Below are 25,365 nucleotides of genomic sequence, written 5' to 3'. Positions count from 1 at the left end.
GGGAGAGAAACAGTACCAAAAACCAAGAGACCTCTTAATTAGTACTACCCTGGAATTTAAACTCTGGGGAATCAAACTCATTTGTGATTTTAATACAGAACTTCTTTAATATGATCCAACACCTTGGCCATCTCCCGTGCACAATTACAATTTAGATGCAAGTGGAGCCCTGCCCCCTTGTGTGTACAATCTAAACAGACAAAGGGCGGAAAGGGAAACAAAGACTTAGGGAGCAGAACTGACTGGCCCAAGAAGGTGCCACAAGTCCTCCTGTTCTTTTTGCGGATACAGACTAACACGGCTGCTACTCCGAAACCACGTTGCCTCTCGGAGAAACCACGGTAGTGCTGTTTGGTTCAGGGCAGAAGGCACCAATAGGGGTGGGCCGGGGATGGGGTCTTGGTTTCTGCAGCTTCCGTAGTGCTGTCACAGTATGTAAATAGGGCAAAAGGCTGCAGCTGCTAACTCCAGCTGGAGTCGGTGGTTTGTGGGGGCTGGGCATACACGCAATGGAACCTGAAGGGGCATTGTTATCGGTTTGAAAGCTAGGTTATTTAAAATGAATGAGATTAACGTGTTTTCAGCTGCTAAATTTGCCCACAGCACGTGCTTTCAGCTTCTGTGCCTGAACAATCCCTTCCCCACCCATTTGTTTTACATGGTTTTCTCTCTCCTGTTGCTGGTGAAAGACCACACAAACAGCAGCGGAAGCTGGTCGATTGCCTCAGTATGGGAAATTGGGAAAGTGACTGTACATCAAGTGCTGTCAAGGGCATGATGCAAACAACAGGAAAATGATGTTTTCTTCTAATCCTATTCAGATATCATCTGAGTGGTGTGACTTGGAACAGTGACTAATTAAGTTTCAGGTAATGTATGTGATTGTTTTTTTAAACTGCGTGCCTTTAAAAACGTATGTGATGACCAACCCCGAGGACAGACTACAGCACTCTTCCATCAACAATAACAACCACTTATTTTAAAAATCAGATTGCTTCTGACATCAGGAGAGGGCGCTTTCTCATTAAACTAGTTAAGTGGTGCTTATTGCCAAATGCACAATAAGTCTTTGTCTTTGTAAAACCCAATGAATCGACATTATAACAGAGCTAATAACATGGAAAGTTATTCATAAGATCCTTTTGTCCTACATTAAACAGTGACATGGTACACTGCCTAGTTCATTATTATAGTACAGAGTCATATGCCCTCAAAGTGGGCATAAGCATGCAGCCAAATTTCAAATTCTTTGTGTCTGTGTTTAGAATGTTCTAGCCATTTTATAGGAATTTTCCGCTGTTTGGTAGCATTTTATTGCATTTGGACTTTTGTTAGATCTGCTCTTTATGGTATTGCAAAGAAAACCTATAAATAAACACACAGTTCTGCATTTCCCTATTCTAATCACTTGACCCATAAGAGGAAATAGACTTGTTTTCATGTGATTAACAGACAGAGGAACTTACGACAAGTGACACAGCTGTAGAAAAGGCAGCCCACAAGAGCCTTTTTTGTCAAACACGTTGCAACTGTCGGCGCTGTCAGTACTGAAAAAGGGATTGGCTTGAGCATGGAGCGAGAACCAAAGAAAATAAGAGAAGGCTACCTGGTTAAGAAGGTAGGTGGGCAAATCTAAACAGGCAATGGGCAAGTGTTAGGGCTGACACCAATTGAGCAGATGGGGAAACTTAATTTTGCTTTTTAAAAAATGTTTTCTGCATTATTTTTCATGAAAAATGCAAACAAGTGATCAACCAATTCCTCAAGCAGGGCATTAGTACAGCATTACTTACTTGCAGCTATATACACTGAGGAGTAACTGCATCTTCTCAGTCTACTGTAAAGTAAGGCAAACTCATTTTCTATGTATAATATACATTTTATATGTATTAATGGAGCATTCTAAACACAGATCCAAAGAAATTTGGCTGAATATTCATGCCCAGTTTGAGGGCATATGACTCTGTACTATAACAATGAATTAGGCAATGTACCATGTTACTGTTTAGTGTAAGACAAAAGGATCTTATGAACAAATTTCCATGTCATTACTTCTCTTATAGTGCTGATTCTTTGGCCTTTAAATTGGGTTTAACTTCAGGTAAACCCTGTGGTTAAAAGTTTTTCTGGGAAAGTGGACTCCTTTGTTACAAAGAAAAAAATGCAATGAAATGAACACACCACACTGAGTCAAGTAAATGGGCTTCATGTGGGAAGCTTTTGGGGGAGCCGGTGAGACAGGACCCACTCTCCATCCCAGCCTGAAGGCAGGGAGTGGGGCGTAAGGCACAGCCTTAGCAGAGGAGCTGGTCTGGAATAGCAGCTGCTGCTCCTCTGCATCTCTGAGTAGGGATTCTTGGCCATGGGATCCACATCATAAGGGCATACTTCTGCTAAAGTGCCCTTGCGAGATCAGTCTAGCTTAAAGCTGTTTAGTTAAGCAGCTGTGACCCCCCTGAGAAACTCTGGCTAGAGGATCTCTGCCCTACGGAGCATCTTGGCTGCACAGGTCTTCAACCCAGGAGAAGAACTTGGGTCTGGTGGAGCCTCTAATCTGTGTGGGACCAGAGCTCTGCTCCTGGTGAACTGAGTTGGTGGGAGGCTTCTTCCCCATCTCTCACCTCGGCTCTTTCATTTTTGTTGTAAATGTAAGAAAGTAAATACCAAAAATGACCTTGAAGTGGCATCGTTAAAATCCTAAGGAGGCAGGGGGCCAGGTTCATTGCTGGCAGAACCAGTCTGCCATCCCCGTGGCACAAAGTGTAGAGCAAGCTACCCATAATCCATACTCCACCAGAGGACCTGGAGCTGGCCAATGCAGCACACTAAGTGGGTGGGGCCAGCTGTGGAATGGGTGGGAGCAGGCCACCCAGGAAATGTACTGATCCCATAGAAGTCCCAAGTAGTCTCCACCGGTGAGGAGTTTAGCTGCCCTTCCCTAGTGAAAGACACCAGTGGTCCTTCTTCTTGCCATGTAAGAGGTGTGTATCTCTGCCTAGGTGTTGCTGCTCCTGGGAGTACAGCAGGGTGCAAATCACACTTCCTTGCATCTCGATGGGTAACTCAAGGCAAGAAAATCTTTCTGTTGGGCCAGTTGCCTTGGTATATCACTGCTGGTCACCATACAGTAGAACCTCAGAGTTATGAAGCCCTGGGGAATGGAGATTGTTCATAACTCTGAAATGTTCATAACTCTTATTCTTTCAAAAGTTTACAGCTGACCATTGACTTAATACAGCTTTGAAACTTTACTATGTAGAAGAAACATGTTGCTTTTAACCATCTTAATTTAAATGAAATAAGCACAAAAACAGTTTCCTGACCTTGTCAAGTCTTTTTTTAAAGTTTCCCTTTATTTTTTTAGTAGTTCCTGTTTAACACAGTACTGTACTGTACAATATTTCCTTTTTTTGGGTCTCTGCTGCCTGATTGTGTACTTCCGGTTCCAAATGAGGTGTGTGGTGGATTGATCAATTCGTAACTCTGGTGTTCGTAACTCTGAGATTCTACTGTAGTAACTTCTGCAGGAAAACAGAGAGGTTTGAGGGAGTGGGGAATGCGTTATTACGCTGGGGCAGCCCCTGAGAATGCTCTCTCTCCTGCATCAGGGAGCTTCACCCTGGTGGTGGGTAATGCCAGTGTACTGGAGAGGTGGCGATGGCCATAAAGGAGAAGGCAGTTGAAATCAGTAGGACTTGTGCTGTATCCTAAAGACGGATGCTGAGAGATCTGCTGTGCATCCCACGACAGAGCACCTTCAGCCAAGGAAGTTGTAGCACTGGTTCACTCCTGGTTTAACTTTGGGACAGCAAGCGCTCTATCTGTCTCATCTCTGACTCCTCTCTGTGATCCTTTTCAGTTGAGGCTTTTCAGTAATGGCCTCCTAAAAAGTAAAGGCAAATGTCTGTCCTCCCAAAGGTACAGGTGAACCCTTCACATCCACAACCAAATGGAGGGTGTGCTCACGCCACCCTCCATTAGCTTCCGTCCCTCATTCCTTGCTATCAGCTATGAATATTGTTGTGGGCCAGATCCTCAGCTGGCAGGGCCCCATTGATGTCAGTGCCAGTTTGCACCAGCCAAGGACCTGACCCGTATCTTTAAGTTTGGTAGTTTAGAAGTTGTGAATTTCTGTGGGTTCTACCATTCCATCAGGAGAGAATAATTATTTTCTAGCCATTCAGTGCTACAGATGTCAAAGAAAGGAGAAGTTTTATTAGGAGGAAGTTGCAGGAGACTGTTACATGAACCGCTTTTCAAGCTGCTAGTCATCTTGCAGGGACATTTGGGAAACAACTATCTTAACTGTGGTCTTTGGGTAACGGAAATAATTCTCTTTAGTTTTAAGAAACTGTGGGCCAAATCCTGCTCGCCTTTATCACCTGAGTAATCATAGAATATCAGGGTTGGAAGGGACCTCAGGAGGTCATCTAGTCCAAACCCCTGCTCAAAGCAGGACCAATCCCCAATTTTTGCCCCAGATCCCTAAATGGCCCCCGCAAGAATTGAACTCACAACCGTGGGTTTAGCAGGCTAATGCTCAAAGCACGGAGCTATCCCTCCCTGTCATCTCTGTGTTTGCAGACTATGGACCTGAGTCCGCTATTCTGAGTCACACTAAATAGCTTGCGGTGCAAGTGGCCCCATTGTGTAAGAGGGGCAGATTTTGGTCTTTGCCAAGCCCTGTGGTCATTTGCTTATAAGTAAAAGTACTGGGTTGGCACCACTTTGAGTGCAGATATGACAGTGGACAAAAGGCCACTCAAAGTCCTGGATCTTAACTCTGCATCCTAATTTGATTCTGATTTATTCCCCATCCAAAAAATCAGCTGGCAGGTCAATTTGGCTCTTGGCACACTCACTAAATTCTCCCCACTTATTTATATTAGCCAGAACGTGGTGGCCTGTTTCATTCTTTTTTTGTAGATCTCTGTGGAGCCTGGACTGAGGAGAGCAGCCCACCCAAGGGCTATTATTTGAGCCATAGCTTCTCCATACCAGGAACATGTTGCTTCTGCAGCAGAGTACTGGATGTGGAAGAAAGTCCCACTGTCAGCAGGCACAGAAAGTCCCATGATAATCAGCACCCCCTCCGCAATGGAACTTAATGTCTGATTCAGAGTACAGCAAGCTTTCTGAGGGTTCAGGTGGGCAGGGGAGGGGAGGGTGTTATGTTGGAATGCTTTGTTTAAAAAGAAATTCTTGTCCAATCTGCTGTCACAGACACACAACATTTAAATGAGGCAGCAGGACATGCAGCTGTCAAATCTAACGAATCCAGATGCACCCTCCATGCAGCAGGGTGGAGTTCCTGCCTCACACTGCACATAGGAAGTGGAAGCCTCCCCTGAGAATTTCCCTGGTGTGGGTGTGATCTGTGTCTTGGGGGGGGGTCTATCGGTGGCAGTGACTCAAGCTCTGCCTCAGGGCCAGACTGCACATAACAAGCTACAGTCTCCTCTTCAAAGAGACTAAAGTCAACTTTTTCAAAAGCGGCCTGTGATTTTGTGCACTTAATTTTTGGGTTTCCATCTTCAGCTCTTCAGTGGGATTTGTGGGTGCTCAGCCCATCTGAAAATCAGACCCTGGGTGTCTCAAGTTGGGTGCCCAAAGACTCAGGCATCTCTACTCAGTGGTCATTTTTGAAAATTTAGTGAGCAGATCCTGCAAAAATGATAGAGGCCTATAAAATTCTAAGATTGATTTTTAAAGTCCATGCAGCACCGGGTCTTGTACTGTGAGAGTCAATGAGCGTTTTGCCATTAATTTCAATGTACGTAGCACCAGGCCCTCGATAAACATCCAAACTTCTAGTTACAAATCACACATCATCTTTGTGCAGTAGTAATGGGAAATAGAGCTTTAAAAGCTGAAATAAAACCCTAGAGCCAAATATTCCTCTTCTTTTAATAGGGGCAGATGAAATTTCCTTTTCTGGTGATGGTTTGGGTACAACAAAAGTGACAAAATATTGCTAACGGTTAAGCAATCATGGTGGAGCTGGGCTATCTGAATAATTCATGTCTGTTTCTGTGCAAACTACAGTCTTCAAAGCTGGGTGACTCAAGTCCAGTGCCTAAGTCCATATTTAGGTATACGATTTCCCAGAGATGCTAAGCAGCTGCGTGCTCCATCAACTTCTCTGGGTAGCGTGGGTGCTCAGCATCTCTGAAGATCCATCCACAGAGGGCTTGATCCAGCAAGGTGCTTAACACCCTTCCCTCTCATTGTCTTCAATGGGAACTGAGAAGCCCCAGCAATTTGAATTACTAATTATTATTATTACTTATTAGCTGTCTTACTGTAGCATCCAAGTGCCCTAGTCATGGACCAGAACCCCACTGTGCTACGTACTGTACAAACACAGAACAGAAAGAGCCCCAAGGTGCTTACAATCCTGTAGCATCGAGTTTTCATTTCAGTGCCTAAACTGTAAACCAGCCAGGGGTGGAAATTTTGAATGTTGTTTAAACTATTGCAAAAAATAACATCTAAAAAAAGGCATTGGTCTGTTTGATAAAGTCTCACTGATACAGGGAAAAAATGCAGGTTGGCTTGTTGGATACAATTTTGGAGAAGCATGTTAGTGGGATTACAGGGAGGAGGAAATAATGTTTGTAGAAAGAGAACAATTAATTGATTTAAAATGGAGAGTGAGACGGGGGTTATGATAGATCTGCCTTGGAAGGGCATTTAAAAGTGTCTCTTTCTTGACTCTGAAACCTATCTTTCTTGACTGGAGAAAATGTCATATAACTGGCTTATTTGATCTACCGCAGGGAAGTATGTTTAACACCTGGAAGCCAATGTGGGTAGTGCTCCTAGACGATGGAATTGAATTCTATAAGAAGAAGATTGACAACAGTCCCAAAGGAATGATCCCCCTGAAAGGAAGCTCTATCAATAGCCCATGTCAGGATTTTGGCAAAAGAATGGTAAGTATTTTTTACAGACACTGAATAATCATTTTATATATATATATATAATGTACACTGCATTTTTCATCAGTAGATCTCAAAGCACTTTACAGTCTTTATCCTCACAATCCTGCTGTGAGGTAGGGCAGTGCTGTTATCCCCATTGTACAGAGGGGGAACTGAGGCACAGAGAGGCTAAGTGACACATCCAAAGTCACACAGGAAGTCTGTGGTGGAGCAGGGAATGGAACTCAGGCCTACCAAAGTCTAGTTCCAATGGCTGGGCCCTCCTTCCTCCCTGGATGGCTGAAACAAAATGTTTAACGATATTCCTTTGTCACATCTCGCAAGCTAGTTAGATGTAGCCTTACGGTGAATGGGGCACTCTGCTGCTGGAGTTGCTGTCTCTCTGACTGAATGTGAAACAAGTCTCTAGTAGCTATAAAATACCCTAAGGGGTGTTTACTTAGCTCTCCAAGTGCAACAAAAGAGAACGTACATTTGGAGAACATACATTTTGTAGCTTTATTATCCATAAAAAGAATTGGAATAGCCCTGAGTTTCCCCTCCAATATTTCATCCTTTGTCTAATTCCAATTGGCTACATGCATTTATATTTTCTGTGTGAATCACCCTGGTGCACAGCGGCTGATGACTTTGCTTGCATCCACTCACTTCAGACAGCTGATGCTTAGGTGATTTTTAAAAACACTTTGGGGGATTCAGGGACAATGAAACTGCTGTAAGTAATGGAATGCATTTATTCTGATACCCAACTTATACCAACTTCAAGTCAAGTTCTACTCAGTAGGGCCCAATTCAGAACAGCACATAAGCACGTGCTTAAGTGTATGCAGGTGTTTATGTCTCAGGGACGTCTATTCAGCTGTCCTGCATAGACATGAAGAAAAGGAGGACTTGTGGCACCTTAGAGACTAACAAATTTATTTGAGCATGAGCTTTCATGAGTACAGCTCACTTTGAAAGCTCATGCTCAAATAAATTTGTTAGTCTCTAAGGTGCCACAAGTCCTCCTTTTCTTTTTGCGGATACAGACTAACACGGCTGCTACTCTGAAAGCTGAATAGACATGCTTTCCCAAATCAGCACCTAGAAAGATGAAAGCCATTGATTGACTTCAGTAGCTTAGCAGCACACTTTATTTGTTTTTAGTATATTGATTCTTTATTGGCATTTGCTAATACGTGAAAGGAAAAATCTGCCCTGAATGGGGTTTTACCATGTGCTTTGAGATTTTATATCGCATAATATAGAAATATAGAACTGTCGGACTGGAAGGGACCTCAGGAGGCCTTCTAGTCCACTCCCCTGCACTCATGGCAGAACTAAATATTATCTAGCCCCGTGGTTCTCAACCTGGGGTCTGGGACCCCTGGGGGGCCGCAAGCAGGTTTCAGGGGGTCTGCCAAACATGGCCCCCATGAGACTGTCTTGGGCCCAGGGCAGAAAGCCAAAGCCCCGCTAGGTGGGAATGTACCATGGGGCCCGAGCCCCACTACAACGGGCTGAAGCCTGAGCAACTCAGCTTCTTGGTGCCCTCTGTGATGTGGGCCCCAGGCAACTGCCCTGCTTGCTACCCCCTAATGCTGGCCCTGGCTTTTCTATGCAGAAAAACAGTGTTGTGGCACTGGTGGGCCATGGAATTTTTATAGCACATTCGGGGAGGCCTCAGAAAGAAAAAGGTTGAGGGCCCCGGATCTAGGCCATCCCATGTACTCATTCACCACTATGGACGATCCTGGTTTAGTGGCACGTTGTTTCTTACACTGGTGCTATCTCCGCTGCTTCTCTCCTTTCAAAGATAAGTCACATTTTTCTTCATTGCTTTCTTATGAGAGGTCTTATCACTACTGACAATCTGGGAAATAATTTTCTCATCCTCCTTCATATTTTATACACTGGAGTAGAAAATGTCTCTGTTTCAAACTCTCAGCTGTTTAATTGAACAGCTGTTCCTCTCTGGGATTGCACCGGGTACACTGAGTCTCCTAGCTTTCTCCTCCAGGTTACGGTAATTGATTCTCTATTTGGTAAGTGCCTGCCTTAACTTTGTATGTTATACTGTGGTGTGCTAGCTTGCATACCACACTTTTCCATACAGGGATCGGTAGCAGACTAGCTTATCATTTTTGACATGTGCTGTATATTGGTGTTGGGATGTGGCTGTTTATTCCACTGCTCTGGAGGCGAGTACATTGAGACCTGGGAGTGATGTCATATAGGAGAGGATTATGTTTTTGTTTGGATTTAGGGCTTGTCTACACTTGAAACACAACAGTGGCGCTGTTGCAGCACTTCAGTGTAGATATTACCTATGCCGATGGGAGGGAGTCTCCCGGCAGTGTAGGTAATCCCCCTTCCTGAGAGGCAGTAGCTAGGTCAATGGAAGCATTCTTCCATTGGCCTAGCACAGTCTACACAGAGACTTAGCTTGGCTGAGCCACACTGATCAGGAGTGTGGATTTTTCACACTTCTGACTGGCGCAATTAAACTAACCTAATTTTCTAGTGTAGACTAAGCCTTAGTTTATGATCATCTAGTGCTTTGCAGACTTGGACTCTTTCCCCCATTGAAGTCAATAGGGTTTTTGCACAATTTTAGGACTGCAGAATTTGGTCCTTAACAACTGGGATCTCAAAGATTAATATTTTGAAAGTCTAGAATTGTGCCATTTAAATCTACTAGGTAGCTTTTATATAGCACTTTTCATTGGTAGATTTCAAAGCACTTCACAATCTTTGATGTATTTAGCCTGATAATAGCTTGCTCTACCACACAGGGGTGTTATCACTGTTTTTAGAGGTGGGAAACTGAGGCACAGAAAGGCTAAGTGATTTGCCTAGGGCCACAACAAATCTGTGATGTAGAAAGGAACAGAACTCAGGTCTACTAAGTTCTAGCCTACTCCCCTAACCAGTGGGCCATCCTTCCTCTCATTTACACATGTAGATTTCAGTGGATTTACTATAGCATTTACTGTAGTATACTAATTTCATTTCAGTGGATTCACTGCATTTAGCTGTTAGATGTGCAGTTTTCAGTCTGTACTTTTCTTTTTGAGGGCATACAGTACTGCCTGCTCATTAACGTAACAGTTTCATTTAGATGGTTATTAATAAATCTGATTGAGCACCCATTGTATTTACTCTGTAATTAAATTATGGGACACCAGATTTTAGAGGAAATGGAAAACCTTGAGTGACTGATGAAATGCCTACAGAATATTGCTGGATGACCATCAGGTTAATATCTCTTGGGAACATTGACCAGAACAAATATTTAAATTGATCAGTTAAACAATCCACTCTTGAGTTTTTTCAAATTGATGTTATTACTTCTACTTAACTCTGCTTTAAGGAGAGCTGTTCTCCCTTTGATGTGACACTTAACTACATAGTAACTACATTAAAAATTAGCCCTACACGTTCCTAAAGGCAGATAAAAGTCTAGGGCAAAAACTGCTTTTGCTGTTACTGAGTTATTCACGGTGGGGAGCGTGAAATGAGGCTGGCTGTGTAGAAGGTCCCTGAGCTATCCTGCCTGCACAGGCTCAGGGGAATATGTTCTGTTGCACATCTTTCTGCCGCTTTCAAAAGGCACCGTATTTCTTCTACTGTTATTTCCTGCTAATAGCACACAATATTGAAGGTTAGAATCTAATAATTCCTTATGGCAGCAAACGATGGGCCTGATCCAAAGCCCACTGACACAAATGGGAGTCTTCCCACTGAGGTTGATGTACTCAAGATAAGGCCCTGTCTCTCTTTGGGGCCGTGGTGCACCGGTGGGCCTGCTAGACAAACCCTCCGTCTGGTACTCGGAGTGTTAGTCTGGAATCTTCTCCAGCTATGTTATAGATGCACAGGATGGTAGGGAAGGATTTCTCTGCACCTATAAAGTAGCTATAGCACCTGACTAGTTATTTCAGGTACTACATAACCTGGCTCTGGTAAGAATGTCAGGAATGCTCAGTCTGTAACAGTACAAGGAGCTGATTACTTGCACTGTCTGCTTACCTACCTCTTCAGAGCGTTTCTGCTTTAATCATGTGTTCAGGACACTATACTTAGCTCCTGCTAAGTGAGGCTGGGCAGTTTGTTGATGCTGGTATAATTGTAACCCACTGGTTACATAAAGACACCTTTAAAAATCCTTATTCTTGTTATAGTTTGTTTTCAAGCTCACCACAGCCAAACAGCAGGACCACTTTTTCCAAGCCGCCTACCTTGAGGAGAGAGATGCCTGGGTGCGGGATATCAAGAAGGCTATTCAGTGCATCGAGGGAGGCCAAAGGTTCGCCAGAAAATCCACCAGAAAGTCCATCAGGCTGCCTGAAACAATCAATCTGAGGTGTGGTATAATGTCTCTCTTCCTCCATCCCCTTCCATCAGCAGGGAGTAGACAGTAGAGTCAGATAATGTAACATCAACCTGAGTTCTTTGGGAGGGATTCACTACCATGTAGGCAAGGCTGGTCTTCTGTCTCCCTGATCGGCAACTGTAATAGCTGAAGACCACCTCCTAGGCAATAAGGCTCACTGGAGGGTCATTTCTAAATCATGATGACTAAACATACGTACAGTATGTACAATAGTCACTGAAACATAAGTAACAGGACATGTAGCATCCCAAAGCAACGCTAAAACCTTTCCAGGGAATAGGATGCATGGCAAGCAGCTCTATTTTGGATGCTGCAATGCGAGATCCAAAGCGGATTTCAAATGAAATGAATTACACTTGCCTGAGGCTTCAAGTAACAATAGAATTAACAAGGACCACAGAGTTGTCTGCTTTACAGTTGTATGCATCAGCTCAGCAAAGACTAGAAAAGGAGTCTAGGTGATTGAATGTAATGGTCCTTCATAGTTGTAAGTTTTTTCCATTATTAAAATAGACCACAACTTTGAAAATAACTTATTAATATTATTTACATTGTCTAGGACCTAGCCCCCTGAATTGTGTCCGGGCCATTGCGCTAGGCTCTGTAACAGAGTAAATGACAGTCCCTGCCCCAAAGAACTTACAAACGAAAGGGTGAAATCTTGGCCCTTTTGATGTCAATGACAAAACTCCCGTTGATGTCAATGGCCCCTAAAAGACAAGATGTAGCAAGTGGGTGACCCAAACAAGTGCGCAGCGGGATGGGGAAGGGGAAGATGGGATAATAATCCTAGGATGTATTTAGACTTGTTTATTACTCATAACCTTGAGGCTCATTTTTTTAAAGTGGCCATTAGTTTTATGTGCCTTGTTTTTTGGGAGCCCAGCTTGGAGACACTTTGAAGGGGCCCAATTTTCAGAAAGTGCTGCACACCTGCCAGCTGAAAAATCAGGCATCTTTCAAGGTATTTCAGCAATGGAGGCACTCAAAATCACTAGTCACTTTAAAAAAATCTTGGCTTTAAAGGAATCTGCTGGCTTAGCCAGGCTGCCACTGCAAATAGAACTGGAGTAATAGGAGTAGAGAACAGGGAGAGGAGAGGAGATGGTGACTAGATGTTTCTCTGGCCAGTTCTACTGCAACTGGGGCAAAACTCAAATTCCATTGAAAGTAGCTGAGACATGGGGACTGCACTACAAAAGCAGGATAATTCCATTAAACCTTATTTTCTGATCAACCTAAATCATGTAATGTTTCATGTGGTATGTTTTACATGCCCTAACAGATTATTAAGCAAGAAACCAGAGATGCAGAAACTCCTTCCTTTTTCCTATGTCTTACTCTCTCAATCATCAACTTCTAGAACTTTAATTAATTAATCTCCCTGGAAGAGCTCTCTTTAGTTTAGTCTTTAGTTGTTTCTCTAACAACTCCCCTTAAATCCACTTGTATAATTACCAGATTTCAGTTACTGTATATCAAGAGCCCATAAATTTAGGGCCAAGCCAAAGCATAAAGCACTGCAGAAATGGGCTAGCAATGAGAGTTGGAACATTTTCAAAGTACCGGTTTCAACAATTTTTTGATGGGAAGGTTTCTGAGGTCCAAGGTGGATGCACCATTCACTTCAGGGGTTGCGGGGAAGGAGGGAGGGAGAGGGCGAGTGAGCGAGCCCTAAATCAAAACCCTAATGTTTCAATACTATTCCTTTTGCAAAAATGTTCAAAAGTTTTGGTTCCATGCAGAACATTCTCCAGCCTGCTCTCCTAGCTGTACTTGCCAGACTAAGCAGCCTGTCAGAGAACCTGAATCTAGTGAAAAGTAAAAGATATGCAAAGGCAAGGAAATATGGCATCCATTTGTTAATGTTTAGAAAACTAAGGGAAACAGGTTGTCTCAGAATATGATCTTCCAGAAAAATACAAAGCTGTGGTGTGCTAAGGATATTCTTTGGTGGGAGCCAAAATTGCACACGGCCCAGTCCTGAACTTAGGCTAACTTCAGTTGGCTTCAGTGGGAGATTTGTCTGACAAAGGACCGAACAACAACTGAACAAGAACCTCAGGACTTGGCCCAGAGAATTTAATTTCCTCTGCAAGAGGGCTGGCTCTACAGCTCAGGGGCCTAAAGCAATGGAGTTATCTGGGGCATGCAAAAAGGTGCTCTGGAGGAGGGAAATCAGACCATGAGTTGCTGAGGCTGCTGCAGGGCCTCCTAAAGCATGAGGATTCTGTCAGTAAGTCAAACTCATAGGAGTTCTTGATCCTCCAGTTCCCAGACAGGACAGGGAGAAGTTGCTAGAGGATCTTAATACAAGGAGGGATGTCCACGAAGAAGGCCATTCTGTGAAGCTTTTCTACAGAGCTTGGAGTGTGTTGTGTCTCTGCTCACACTGTCAATTCCCATCTTGTTCTGTTGCCCAAGTGGAATATTGAGCCTTGTGGCCTGTCCTGTCCAGGCCTGCTGCTGAAGTCAGCAAAAGAATCAAATTGTGAGCTGGGGAGGCATCCAAAAGTACTTGGCTCCATGCAGTCATTTGTCTTCCTTGGGCTTAAGCCCAGTAAGATGTTGTGTTGGAGAGACAACAGTGCCAGGAGAATGTGAGGCACTTCCCCAGTACAGAATGAGGACTACATTATTATGCCAAATAGTTAAAGCTGCCTAGTTGCTAACAATTCCCATGGTTCCTTTTTACACACAGTGCCTTGTATCTCTCAATGAAGGATTCCAACAAAGGAATAAAAGAACTGAAGTTGGAAAAAGACAAAAAAGTGTTCAATCACTGCTTTACAGGTAACAAGCTCTTCTTTCCCATTTGCCATTTAAAGCGCTCCAGGCAATGAAATACACAGTAGGGCTCAAGTCATGACACTGGGGGTGTACACCACAGCATCTCTGAGCTTTGTAGGGCCCAGCCAGAGCCCTATAAAATTCAGAGAACAAATAGTGAAAGCTTTCTCCATCAATAGAAAGCTGGTTTCTGTAGACTGTTCAGAAGTATCTGCCATAGGCCTGGTAGGAGGTGGTTACAGATGGAACAGATTGTGCCTGTTCTAAAATGTGATCAGAGAGACGAAAGAATTGAAGCAGCTCTTTTCATCCGCAGTGTCATGAAATCCTTAGTGCCACTGAAATATTCTTAAAGGGGTACTGTGCGGTATTGGCTTCAAATCAGCCAAGCTATCCTGTGCTTAGGCAGGGCTCCCATCCTGCTCCAAGGCAAAGTCTATAGTGTGCTGGAAAGAGTCAAAACTCACCCCTTCCCTGGGGTACTGCTTTATTAACAAAGTAACTCCAAAGAATCTCTTTCCTCAGGCTTGGCTATTCCTAGGATTCCTCACTTAGGACTTATCAGCTCCACACTGTCTCCCCTGACTATTCCCACTTCCTTTCTGTCTGCGATACAGTTAATGAGCTACCCTTGCCACCATGAGTCAGCAGGTCAGCACTAACAGTGTGGGTCAGCAAGAGTACACTGCCACATACCCAGATGAGCCTGTCATATTTGTCATTTAAAATATCAGATTCACAAACACAGAGAGCAGGCCAATTGCCTCTGTATGCTTAACAGGTCTTGTCATGGTTATTTTCTTGGGTAATGGCTGTTAATACACAGCTCGTTTTATTATCTTGTGACTAGGCAGCTGTGTGATTGATTGGCTGGTGTCGAACAACGCTATCCGAAATCGCAAGGAGGGTCTCATGCTAGCCTCTTCCCTATTAAATGAAGGCTACCTGCAGCCAGCTGGGGACACTTCCAAGAATGGTGCTGAAGGATTAACAGACACTCCCTTCCTTGATTTATCTGATGCCTATTACTACTTTGTGAGTATTGTGGCGTGTTCTTCTAATCTTCCAAAGTTTGAACATGGGCTTCCAGACTTACTGCTGTCCTGGAGGTCTATGTTCATTGTCTCTCTCTCTGTGGCTTCCAGAATGAAATTGCCCAATACAATGTTTTTTTTTTTGTTTTTTTTTTTGTTTTTTAAAACAGTTGTCCTAGCAGCCAGCTCAGTAACTCAATCTGAGATCTGAAAGTCAAGCTGGGTTCTTTCTGGCTTACACATCCTCACCACCAATAGAAATACTGCAACTGGAACTTAGCTAACATTTCTGGTGATGATACATGAGCCTGAGAAGAATCCAGTTCACTGATCACAGGGCTGGACTTGCTCTGCAGTTTCCCAGAGGAGTGAAGTGTTACAAAGTGATTTTTGTTAGTAAAGTCACCGGACGTGACTCAGTTGACACCAGGAGCAGGTCGCACCCAACCTTTAGCAGGCGGAAAATCTTCTTTTAATATTTTGTTTCACTCTCCCCGCCCCCCCCCAGCCTTACCTTGGATCATCTCAGCTGAGATTGGTAACCATACATTTGATGGATGTAATTTAATAGGGTACTACAGACATAAGCTGGTTATCTGAAAAGCATGAAATACCACTCATGTTAGATAAATGTTTAAAGTCATTTGGTATACTGAGTTACATTTAATAGAAACAATCATTATTTGTTAATGTTGTTTAAAAGCTCTTGCTCCTATAAGTTCTGTTTACACTAATCACATCTGTGGTGGAAAGCTTGACATCAATAAGAGTTTGTCTGAGTAAGGACTGCGGATTTGGCCCATTAATCCATTTATCCTCATAAAGTGCCTATGAGGTAGGGCATTTTTACAGATGGGGAAACTGAGGCAGAAAAGTTGTGTCTTGCCCAAGGCAACGCTGGCAGTCAAATTCCTGGCTCCCAGGCCTGTGCTCGGACCACACCTGTTTCACACTGTTGCATTCTATTTCAGCTCTTTTCCAGTTCTAATACATGCAAGTAGGGCATCAAGAAAGCCCAGTATCACATGTCATTGACATTGCATGAAGTACAAAACGTACTAGAGTTATGTGGCTCATAGATAACTATTTCTCTGCAATTGCATCTTTTGAACTGTGCAATATTTCAGTAAACTGCATTACACTGATCTGATTGCAGGGTTGCTGTGAAACTTGAAAATATTGCAGGCATCTGGAGACAACTAAAGTCAGTGCTGGCTTCAAAACCCCACAGAGTGAATAGACAAGTGCAGAATATGGACCCCAGTGGCCAGCTCTTGTTGGTGGAAAGGGGGTTAAGCGTAGGCAGCAGCATTCCCTGCTTTTTCCAAGTTTTGTGAATGCCTGTGGAGGGGCATGGCTGGATAGTGGATCCAGGTGATGGTAGCTTTCACTGGCATCCTTCCTTCTCAAGCCTGCAGGAAATTGGCTGTGTCAGCATGTACATGAGTTCCACTCTGCACACTGAAAGTCATTTTAAGGGAAGGTTTGGAGCAGTCACTGGTTTGAATGGTGGGAGCCTTATTATCATGGGAAAAGAAAGGGGTCAACAGGGAGTAGTGTACGGGCACTGAGATGTAGAACAATGCTCCAGCTTTCTTCAAATGTCCTGAGATCCATGGGAAAAATCCCTCAGAGAACCTGGTTCTATGCCCCTTTGGCCCCAACATTCAATGGATGACTCTATGGGAACTCTGCTGGCTGAAACTCAGTTTCTTGGCTTTTCTGGGAGATTTTCCAGAGGAAGGGTTGTTCTGGCCTCCTGGCTAGCAAATAAGACAAGCACAAGCTGACCTCCCTTCAGTAGGAAAACAAACCCCAGCAGCACATGATTACTGAAGGTTGTCCTCTTCTTTGTGTTCATACAGGCAGACAGTGGGTTCTTCTGTGAAGGGAATTCTAGTGATGACGATGTGGTCTTGAAGGAAGAGTTCAGAGGCATAGTGGTCAAACAGGGCTGTTTACTGAAGCAGGTCAGTATTTCACTCATTCTGCCGTTTTACAACAGGAATGAAGTCAACAAAATACAAGAATAAAATATATCCAGCAGCTTCTCAAGAGCTCGGAGCTAAGCTGGGCCATCTGAGTGTAGCACATTGTGTGTGTGTGACAGGCCCCCCGTGTGTCAATCCACAGAAAATATGAGTTAGGCTAGTACCTAGCAACAGTGCTTTAGCTCAGGTTGTAGCAGTTTGTGCTTTTAGCTCTGGAGGACTCTGGTTCCATCTCCAGTGTGTTGGCCAAGGTGGTGGCTGTTACATGAGTACTTAGCAGCTGTGATCTTTCTCAGAATGTTCTTGAGCCTCCTCACTTTGCACAGAGTGCTTTCTGCTGAGATTCACTGGTACTTTTGTCCAAATTAACAAGGTTTACTGTTATTTACATGACAGTAGTGCCTAGAGGCCCAATCAAATTCAGAGCCCCATCATGCAAGGTGCTATAAATACATAGAGCGGGCTAGATCCTGCCCCAAAAGTTGATAATCTAAAGAGACAAGACAGGAAAACTGCGTGAGGGGTAGCCACAGCAGGTTAGTGGAACACATGGGACTAGAACCCATGTTTCCAGTCTCTTTATACAGCACCGTATCTGCTACACCACACTGCCTTGCAAACTGGGGGGGGGGGTCATATCCCAGTTCTGCTTGAGGCTTCCTGTGTGTCCCTGGACAAGCCACTTACTTGATCCCTTTCTGTGAAAGGGAGACAATAACTTTCCCCAGGATACCTTCCTTTCTATACACAATATACACCCTAATTACAATAGCTTTTCATAGAATCATGGAACTGGAAGGGCCCTCGAGAGGTCATCTAGTCCAGTCCCCTGCACTCAAGGCAGAACTAAGTATTATCTAGACCATCCCTGACAGGTGTTTGTCCAACCTGCTCTTAAAAATCCCCAATGATGGAGATTCCACAACCTCCCTAGGCAATTTATTCCAGTGCTTAATCACTTTGACAGTTAGGAAGTTTTTCCTAATGTCCAGCCTAAACTGCCCTTGCTGCAATTTAAGCCCATTGCTTCTTGTCCTATCCTCAGAGATTAAGGAGAATAATTTTTCTCCCTCCTCTTTGTAATAACCTTTTTCTTATGACACCCCTGAAGGAGCACGACAGGAATCAGAATACTAGCAGAACAGTCAGGCAGGATCAGGGTTCTTCAGTGACATTAACACAGTGCAGCAGCACAATGCAACAAGAGACACCAGGGTGTGTGTAAGATATTAGGTATTGATCATCCCCAGCTAACTGACTGAAACCAAAAATCTTACTTTGGCCAACATTTAAAATATGAAGCCCTGTCCTGGAGCAATGTGACATGCTCCATACATGTATGAAAGCCCATGCACATTTCAAAGGAAGATAATGTGATATTTAGTCATAGAAATGGGTAAGCCAAATAAGTTCCAAGGAGCGGGGTATGGTAGGGCTGCAGGTAGGGTAAGTAGCCAGTGCTTCTAGGAGTGACCTAGCATTATCAGAAGCCATGGAATGTAGAAGCTAGAATTGTACAGATCTGTTACATCCTCCACTCCCTCTGGGGATACAGGTTTAGCTGCTACAAAGTTGTTCATAGCAATATCCTTGGAGACACTGAGGCCCCAATGTTGCCATGAACTTCCTGGGGGCGGACCACAGCACCCCATTGACTTCACTGGTGTAGTATTCTGCTGACAGAGCTTGTTGCAGTATCAAGTTTTAGGTACTAGAGTGGTGGACTCTATAAAAAACAAAAAGATAGGTAGTTGGATATCATTGCTGGGTGGAATAATGCCTTTTCTTTGTCTAGGAAGAGTCCCTAGTCCCCTCTCCAGAGAAACTGAGACAGAAATGCCCCTTTTATGGTCACCTTTTCTGCTCCCTAATTCTATTTGGTGTTTAGAACACATGATGAGAGGTGTCATAATGAGGATAATGACTGCATAGACAGACATTCAAGTAGTATATCCATGTTGAGTCTGTGAATGATGCCACAAATCATCTGCAGGGAGCATGAGTACTTACTGGCCATGTCATTTGTATTCTTCCTGTTATACTGCATCCACTGTTTAAAGGGACGTGACCCTTCACCACATTTCTGTCATTATTCACTTCCCCACACCCACCACTGTTGGCCCATACCTAATGAGTAAAGAACTTCCTTGTGAACAGCAATAGTTACTTGAGATATGGAAATATTTTTGAAACAGTGGGAGGAAATGCCCGATAGCCCCTTTTGACTAATATTAGTCTGGTTTTGATCATCCCACTCAAAGTCACAGTGGATTGTGAGAGGCCACTGTTGCTGCTTCTGGCTTGAATGTCTATTTCTGAAGACTGTAGTTATGGCTGGTAAAAATGCTGATCTATTTTAAGTGGATAATACTAATTGTGTGACTTATTGTCCAGGCAGGAAAACTAGCTACTGAATTAGATATTGAGTAAGATTTTAAGAAGTGCCTAAATGAAATCTTGAAATCAAGCCTAAGTTCATTTTGGTGCCTAATTCACTTAGGTACTTTTGAAAACATTATCTAGTTTAAGTTCCTTCATTGAAGGCACCTGTATATCAAGGCCAAAACATTAGTTTTTCAGCATATTTTCCTATTCTTGTGTGATTCCTTTTAAACAAAGCAGAATAGTAGGTGACTTTTTGTAACTTTGCTTAGGGGCATCGGAGGAAAAACTGGAAAGTGAGAAAGTTTGTCCTAAGAGAGGACCCTGCATATCTTCACTATTATGATCCTGCTGGGGTGAGTGATTTTGTCCATATTTTTACCTGCATCATTCAAGGGCTTCTTAAAGACCTGATCTCCAGCTGGACTGATGAATAGAATATTCCTTTGCAAGTGTTTGGTGGGGGGGGGGGTGGCAGCGTGTGTGTATGGCGGGGTGGGGGGGGAGTACTTGTGCTGCTTCTGACTAGCTGTAGCTGTTCTCCAGATAAGCAAAGAATGTCAGGTCTCTACAGGTGCTGGTTGGGCATGGCTGAGTGAAAGTTCCTGGCCCTGGAAAAGAGGCAGCCATGAGTGCCAATCTGTCCTTTTAGCCAGTGATTAATTACATTAACAGTACTGTCAGACTGTCTGGAGTGGCTCATGACTGGGAGTGCCAACCTCAGGGCAGATTGTCAAAAAGCAGGACAGACACTCCAAACTGGTGGTGTGTTCTACAATTAGATTTCACCACCCCAGGAACAAATGCGAATTCCCGGATCACAGTAACAGTCTAACCATGGAGTCACAGACAGTCCCCTTAGGCACTCCAGTCTCTTGCCATTCAGGCAAGCTGGACTTAGTGATAAATGGACACTTACACCAAAAAAACAAAAACAAACAAAAAAAACCACACACACACAATATTAAGGTTGCTCCCAGTCCCAAGAGATGAGTCACTTACCCCAAATCAATTTGTACCTTAGATCCCACACCAAAGACCACACCGATAATAAATCCTTAATTAGTTTACTATAGGATTAGCTAACTACAAGAAATGAGTTATTTACAGATTGAAGCAGGCAACATAAGCACAAATGAGTTATAATCTTAGGTTCAAAAAGGTGATATATGTAGTTTAAGGCTAACCCAGGTTGATCCTGGGGATATCTGCTTTTGTTTCTTAGCTCCAGCCCTTGTGAATGTCTAAACAGCAAGGAGATAACCAGTCCTTGTGAGCATCTTTATATGCCCTTCCCCCAGAGTTCAAACTGATGGGACAAGTGTTCCTGCACATAAATTCTTCATGGGTGGATGGGGCAAACAAAGTTTGTTGTAAAATGGCCTATTTAGTCTTGATTGTCCTTCTTGAAGGACAGGGAAAAACACTCTTCCTGCCTATGTTCACAGATTCAGAGGAGACATTCTTACAATTATAAAGAAAAAAACTTTCATATTACCTTATAGCAAGGGATACAGACATTACAAGTAAGATTAATGCTCGCAGCAACTTACAAGCATTTTATAGAGTCTAAACACTAAACAGTGCTATAAGTCTAACACCTAACTTGAACAATACTAACATACAGGTAAGCTGGTCTGGTCTCCAGCTATGAATTTGTCAGTGCTCAGCTGATGCCTACAGCCTTGGCAAGAGCTAGCACCCGATTTACCAGCGTCACAAATACACTTTTGTTTACATGCCCAGACTAGATTAAAATCTGTTAGGCCATAACAAACAAGTTAATCAAATACAGTCAGCCTTTTTACGGTTATATTTTCTGTGTTATACAAGAGACAGAGTATCTTGGCTCAGGCTAATTACAGTGGGACAAATTCTTCCCAAATATAAGTAGGTGCCTCAATGGAGCTGTACCTGCTTACATTAGGGATAAATTTGGCTCCCGGGGCTCAATGCTTCCCTGAATCTGAGCTCAGTGCAGGGGTGGGTTCAATAAGGTGCCAGTTATGTCTGTTTGATCCTATGCTGGCCAAGCCCTAGCGGTGTCAGGGTGGCCTAGAGCCAGCAAAGAGCACATAGAGGAGTTTTGCCCTTCCAGCCCCTTTGCTGGAATGTGCCTGTGTTAGGGCACAAGAGCTGCTTCTTTCAGGTTTGTGCCAGCAGAAATTCTCTCCCCACAAGGAGAATTGTCCCCTGGCCACTTGCAGCCACAGTCCTGAGCTACATAAGAGAGCTAGAGTGTAAACAAGAATCTGGCCTAGCATGTCTGTGGTGGTGGTTGTCCTTCTGTAGAGACGGACTTTCTGGAACAAGCCCCCTTCTCAAACATTGAGTGGAACTGCATCTGCTGGCTGAATGTTGCAGGTGCGTTGCTTCTATTCAGTGAAGGAAGGGCCCAGTCAATCCAGATCTTGCACTTTGTACAAATCTCTACGTTGTTCTTGTACACTGAGCTCAGAATGGATCCTCCAAAATATTTAGCGGAGCCTGTATTCCAAAGGGGCTCCCCCAGCCACATGCAGATTTGCCCCATCTCACGGTGCCCATTTCTCATAGATCTGGGCCATATTTTTGCATCATTCATCCCTGCTTCCAGTGAAGAACTCCAGTCAGATATATCTGGACAGTTTTAGAAGCAGACATGTTGGATTTTAAACCATGCCCATGACTATTTTGGCATTCCTATCAGGGAGAAGATCCACTTGGAGCGATTTACTTGAGGGGCTGTGTGGTGACAGCTGTTGAAGACATACCAGATGGTAAGGAAACACACACAGCAGTGTGGTGTTTGCAGTACACACGTACACATCTAGATGCAGTCATACAACATCTTGGCTCAGAAATAAGCCATTCACAAATCATGAATGAATGGATCAGGTCAGCAGCGTTAATCCCAGAGCTGGGTCTCCACAGCTATCCTGATTTGTCTGCAGTGAAGAAAGACTGAGCTAAAGGGGGTTAGGGAAATGCATATTTGGTCATATGCTTAGGCTAACTCTACTTGGCTTCTGTGCTGAGGTCATCTGCACAAGGCCCCCCTCCCCCCCCCCATGAATTTTGGGGCTACTGCAGTCCATGACTCTGGAGGGGAAGTGTTGTAGCAAGAGAGGTTAGGCCAAGGAACAGTCCATCTATACCTCATACTCTTCTGAAACCAGGGAAAATGCTCATGGGGACAAACCACTATGTTTTAATCCTGCAAGGAACATTATCAGCCACTCCATAAGTTTTCCTCTCCTTTGAAGGATGGATTGTTTGTAACACAGCAAGATTGGCTGTTGGGTACAGTACTTGACTTCTGAGAGAGCTGTGCTGCCATGGGTGAAGGACGGATGGAGGCATCACACTCTGGGGTGGTTTGAGCTTCCTTTCTTTGCAGATAGCTGTGCTCGGCTGATTTTGGAGGCTGCACTCAGCCCACACCACAGATGTGACTTGTGGGAGGGTTGGTCGTGGCCCTTAGCACTTGATAAATGTGTCACTCATTCTATAGTGTTGGTAGTTCCTATTCCTGATTCCACAGGGGGAGGCTTCTATTCATGGATGTGATTTTTGGTATTTGAGAAGTCTTACTAATAGCAGAGAAAGTGATATAGTAGAAAGGAAGAACATCCCAGTATGGTTTTAGAAGCAGAAATGCTGTAAACATGGGCTAAACTTTCTCCATTCACATCTGTAATTTGTTACTTTCTTCCCTCCCCCCACCCTTTAGCCAAGAAGCATGATGTTGACACCAACCTGTTTGAAATCATCACAGCAAATGAAGTCCACTATTTTTTGCAAGCAGCCACACCTGTGGAGCGTACAGAATGGATCAAAGCAATTCAAGTTGTTTGTAGGACTGGAAAATGAAGACCAGCCTCCAGCAAAGAAAAGCAAACTGAGAGCTCCTAGCAAAAGGGAATATTAAGATGTAGCCCAGAGAAATGATTTCATCCATAGAATCTCCTCTCCCTGGCGCTTGTGGGTAGAGTGGGTAGTTTCATTTCTGTCATGGCTACTAACAAACTATTGAACTCTCCACTATTGTAACCAAGAGATTTTACTAATTTATAGTAGAAAATGTGTCTTACTAACTTGTTTCTTTGTAATTAGTGCACCCTGTGAAGGTAACACCTTGTGCCTTCTTTTGCTCATATTGAAGATGGTGAGAGTTGTGTCATTAACTTAGTTGAGGGCAAGATCATGCAACTGATGTAAATAAAAGTAACTCAAATTGTCAGCTATCAGCATTCTTTTGTTACTCACCTACAGTCCAAGGTCTTCAAGTAAGCTACATCTACGCTGCATCAATTTGGTGCACAATACTATTCACACCCCTGTAGTCCAAAGTGCTGTGCGGTCACTTGCAAGAGTGGATACTGTGGGTGTGAACTAAAAGGTTCCTACTTCACATTAATGCAGTCCTGTTTGAAGAGAACTACATTAACACAAACTAGAAACCTTTTAGTTTATGCCTGCAGCATCAACACAAGGGGAGTCACAGGGCAGCATTTCAGTGCTCTCAGCTATTCACACCTCCGTAGTCTGAACTGTGGGGCAGTGTAGCAAGCCCTATAGTATTTAGGAGAGAAAAATTTTGCACCTTCTGTAAGCAGAATAAGTACTAACATTGGGGTGGTTCTGTTTATCTGATCAATTACATAATCGGGATGCGTCCACAAAAGGCTACTAGGAAGATGACTTGGACAAGGATTAAAACTAGAGCGATGTCAGATTCTGCATGTAGCCCTGGTTTATGCTACCATTTTCCTATATGCAGGAGAACCTCAAAAGCTTAGACAGTTTGGTTTCAATAAGCAACCAAAAACCCAGCTACTTATTCTTGACCAAAGTGGTCTAGAAATCAGCCGGGATAGCAGCCTCTCTATATTTTACTCTTTCCATTTCTGAGCCCAGACAAAACAAGGAAATGAAGAGGTAGAAAAGTGAGGGTGTAGGGTAAACTGAACATTTAAAAATTGGTTTGTGTTCTGGGCCAAGATTTGGCTAGTTCTTGAAACAAACATACTCTTTACTTTTTGAGAGCCCCTTCAAGACTCTCAAAGGCAGCCCTTGTTTTATCTAACTGCTTTATGTAAGACAGATCTTGCAACACTGATGTGCATAATCACTTTGATGTGAATGGGACTTGTGTGATCAAAGATTGGAGGACTGGGCCCCAGAGCCTCATCTTTCTGTGAAAGGATCTATGGGCCAGATCTCCTATCCTGGTATCAGTGGCAATTCAAGAAAGCACTAAAGTACATACTAAAAATCCATCCTTGTTCAGGGACAGCACTTAAACCTTGAAAGCATGAAAATAGGAAGCTGTAGGAAAAGACCCTAGCATTCCTTGTCTCCCTTATATCACCTGGGGCACTACTGATAACACACTCCATAATGTGGTTGCTGCAATTTCTGACAAATACTGAAATTCCCCAGCAGCATCCAACTCACTGTTACACAAAACCTTACCTGTGACCTCATAAAGTGAAGGCACAATAACTTTCCACATGAATGGACTGTGACAGTCAGATGTGCCAAGCTGTTGATACAGCTGTGTTGAAGGTCACCATTTAGGTTTTTTTTGCAGGCTCAAGTATGAACTACCATGCAAATTTACATTTACCCAGCATCCCCTGTGTGGGTTTGTGGCCAACATGGCACCATAAATTCTATCAGTTCTTTTCATTCTTCCAGAGAAGTAGAAGTTTGCCCCACCTCCATGCAGGAGAATGGGCAAGCAGTTCACACTAATGAATGTCTAAGGAGATCTGCAAGAGTCCACAGTCATCTGCCTGAGGGCCATGTGCCTCAGTATTGCCCACCAGCTGCCCTTAGCTTCTGGACAGCATTGGCTCCTGCAG

The 25,365-nt window shown here is 43.6% G+C and overlaps 1 protein-coding gene across 1 annotated transcript; it reads left to right on the top strand.

Moving 5' to 3' along the window:
- Positions 1 to 277: 277 nt before the first annotated feature.
- Positions 278 to 23,738, top strand: PLEK (pleckstrin). Its single transcript, XM_073339449.1, has 11 exons — positions 278 to 341; positions 822 to 869; positions 1,453 to 1,618; positions 6,780 to 6,935; positions 11,108 to 11,289; positions 14,021 to 14,112; positions 14,960 to 15,144; positions 17,009 to 17,113; positions 19,789 to 19,872; positions 22,206 to 22,275; positions 23,229 to 23,738. The coding sequence occupies exons 3-11, from the start codon at positions 1,571 to 1,573 to the stop codon at positions 23,366 to 23,368; spliced, it is 1,062 nt and encodes a 353-aa protein (XP_073195550.1). The 5' UTR covers positions 278 to 341; positions 822 to 869; positions 1,453 to 1,570; the 3' UTR covers positions 23,369 to 23,738.
- The last annotated feature ends 1,627 nt before the right edge of the window (positions 23,739 to 25,365 follow it).

Source organism: Lepidochelys kempii, chromosome 3 (assembly GCF_965140265.1).
Source record: "Lepidochelys kempii isolate rLepKem1 chromosome 3, rLepKem1.hap2, whole genome shotgun sequence".
Classification (NCBI taxonomy): domain Eukaryota; kingdom Metazoa; phylum Chordata; order Testudines; family Cheloniidae; genus Lepidochelys; species Lepidochelys kempii.
Note: the sequence above shows the minus strand (reverse complement) of the source record. Positions and strands in the feature narration are given on the sequence as shown.

Excerpts from the sequence above, each read along its gene's own strand:
- PLEK (XM_073339449.1), top strand. The coding sequence starts at position 1,571 with ATGGAGCGAGAACCAAAGAAAATAAGAGAAGGCTACCTGGTTAAGAAG. Across the intron at positions 14,113-14,959 it reads GTTCAATCACTGCTTTACAG|GCAGCTGTGTGATTGATTGG; the intron begins GTAACAAGCTCT and ends TCTTGTGACTAG. Across the intron at positions 17,114-19,788 it reads AGGGCTGTTTACTGAAGCAG|GGGCATCGGAGGAAAAACTG; the intron begins GTCAGTATTTCA and ends AACTTTGCTTAG.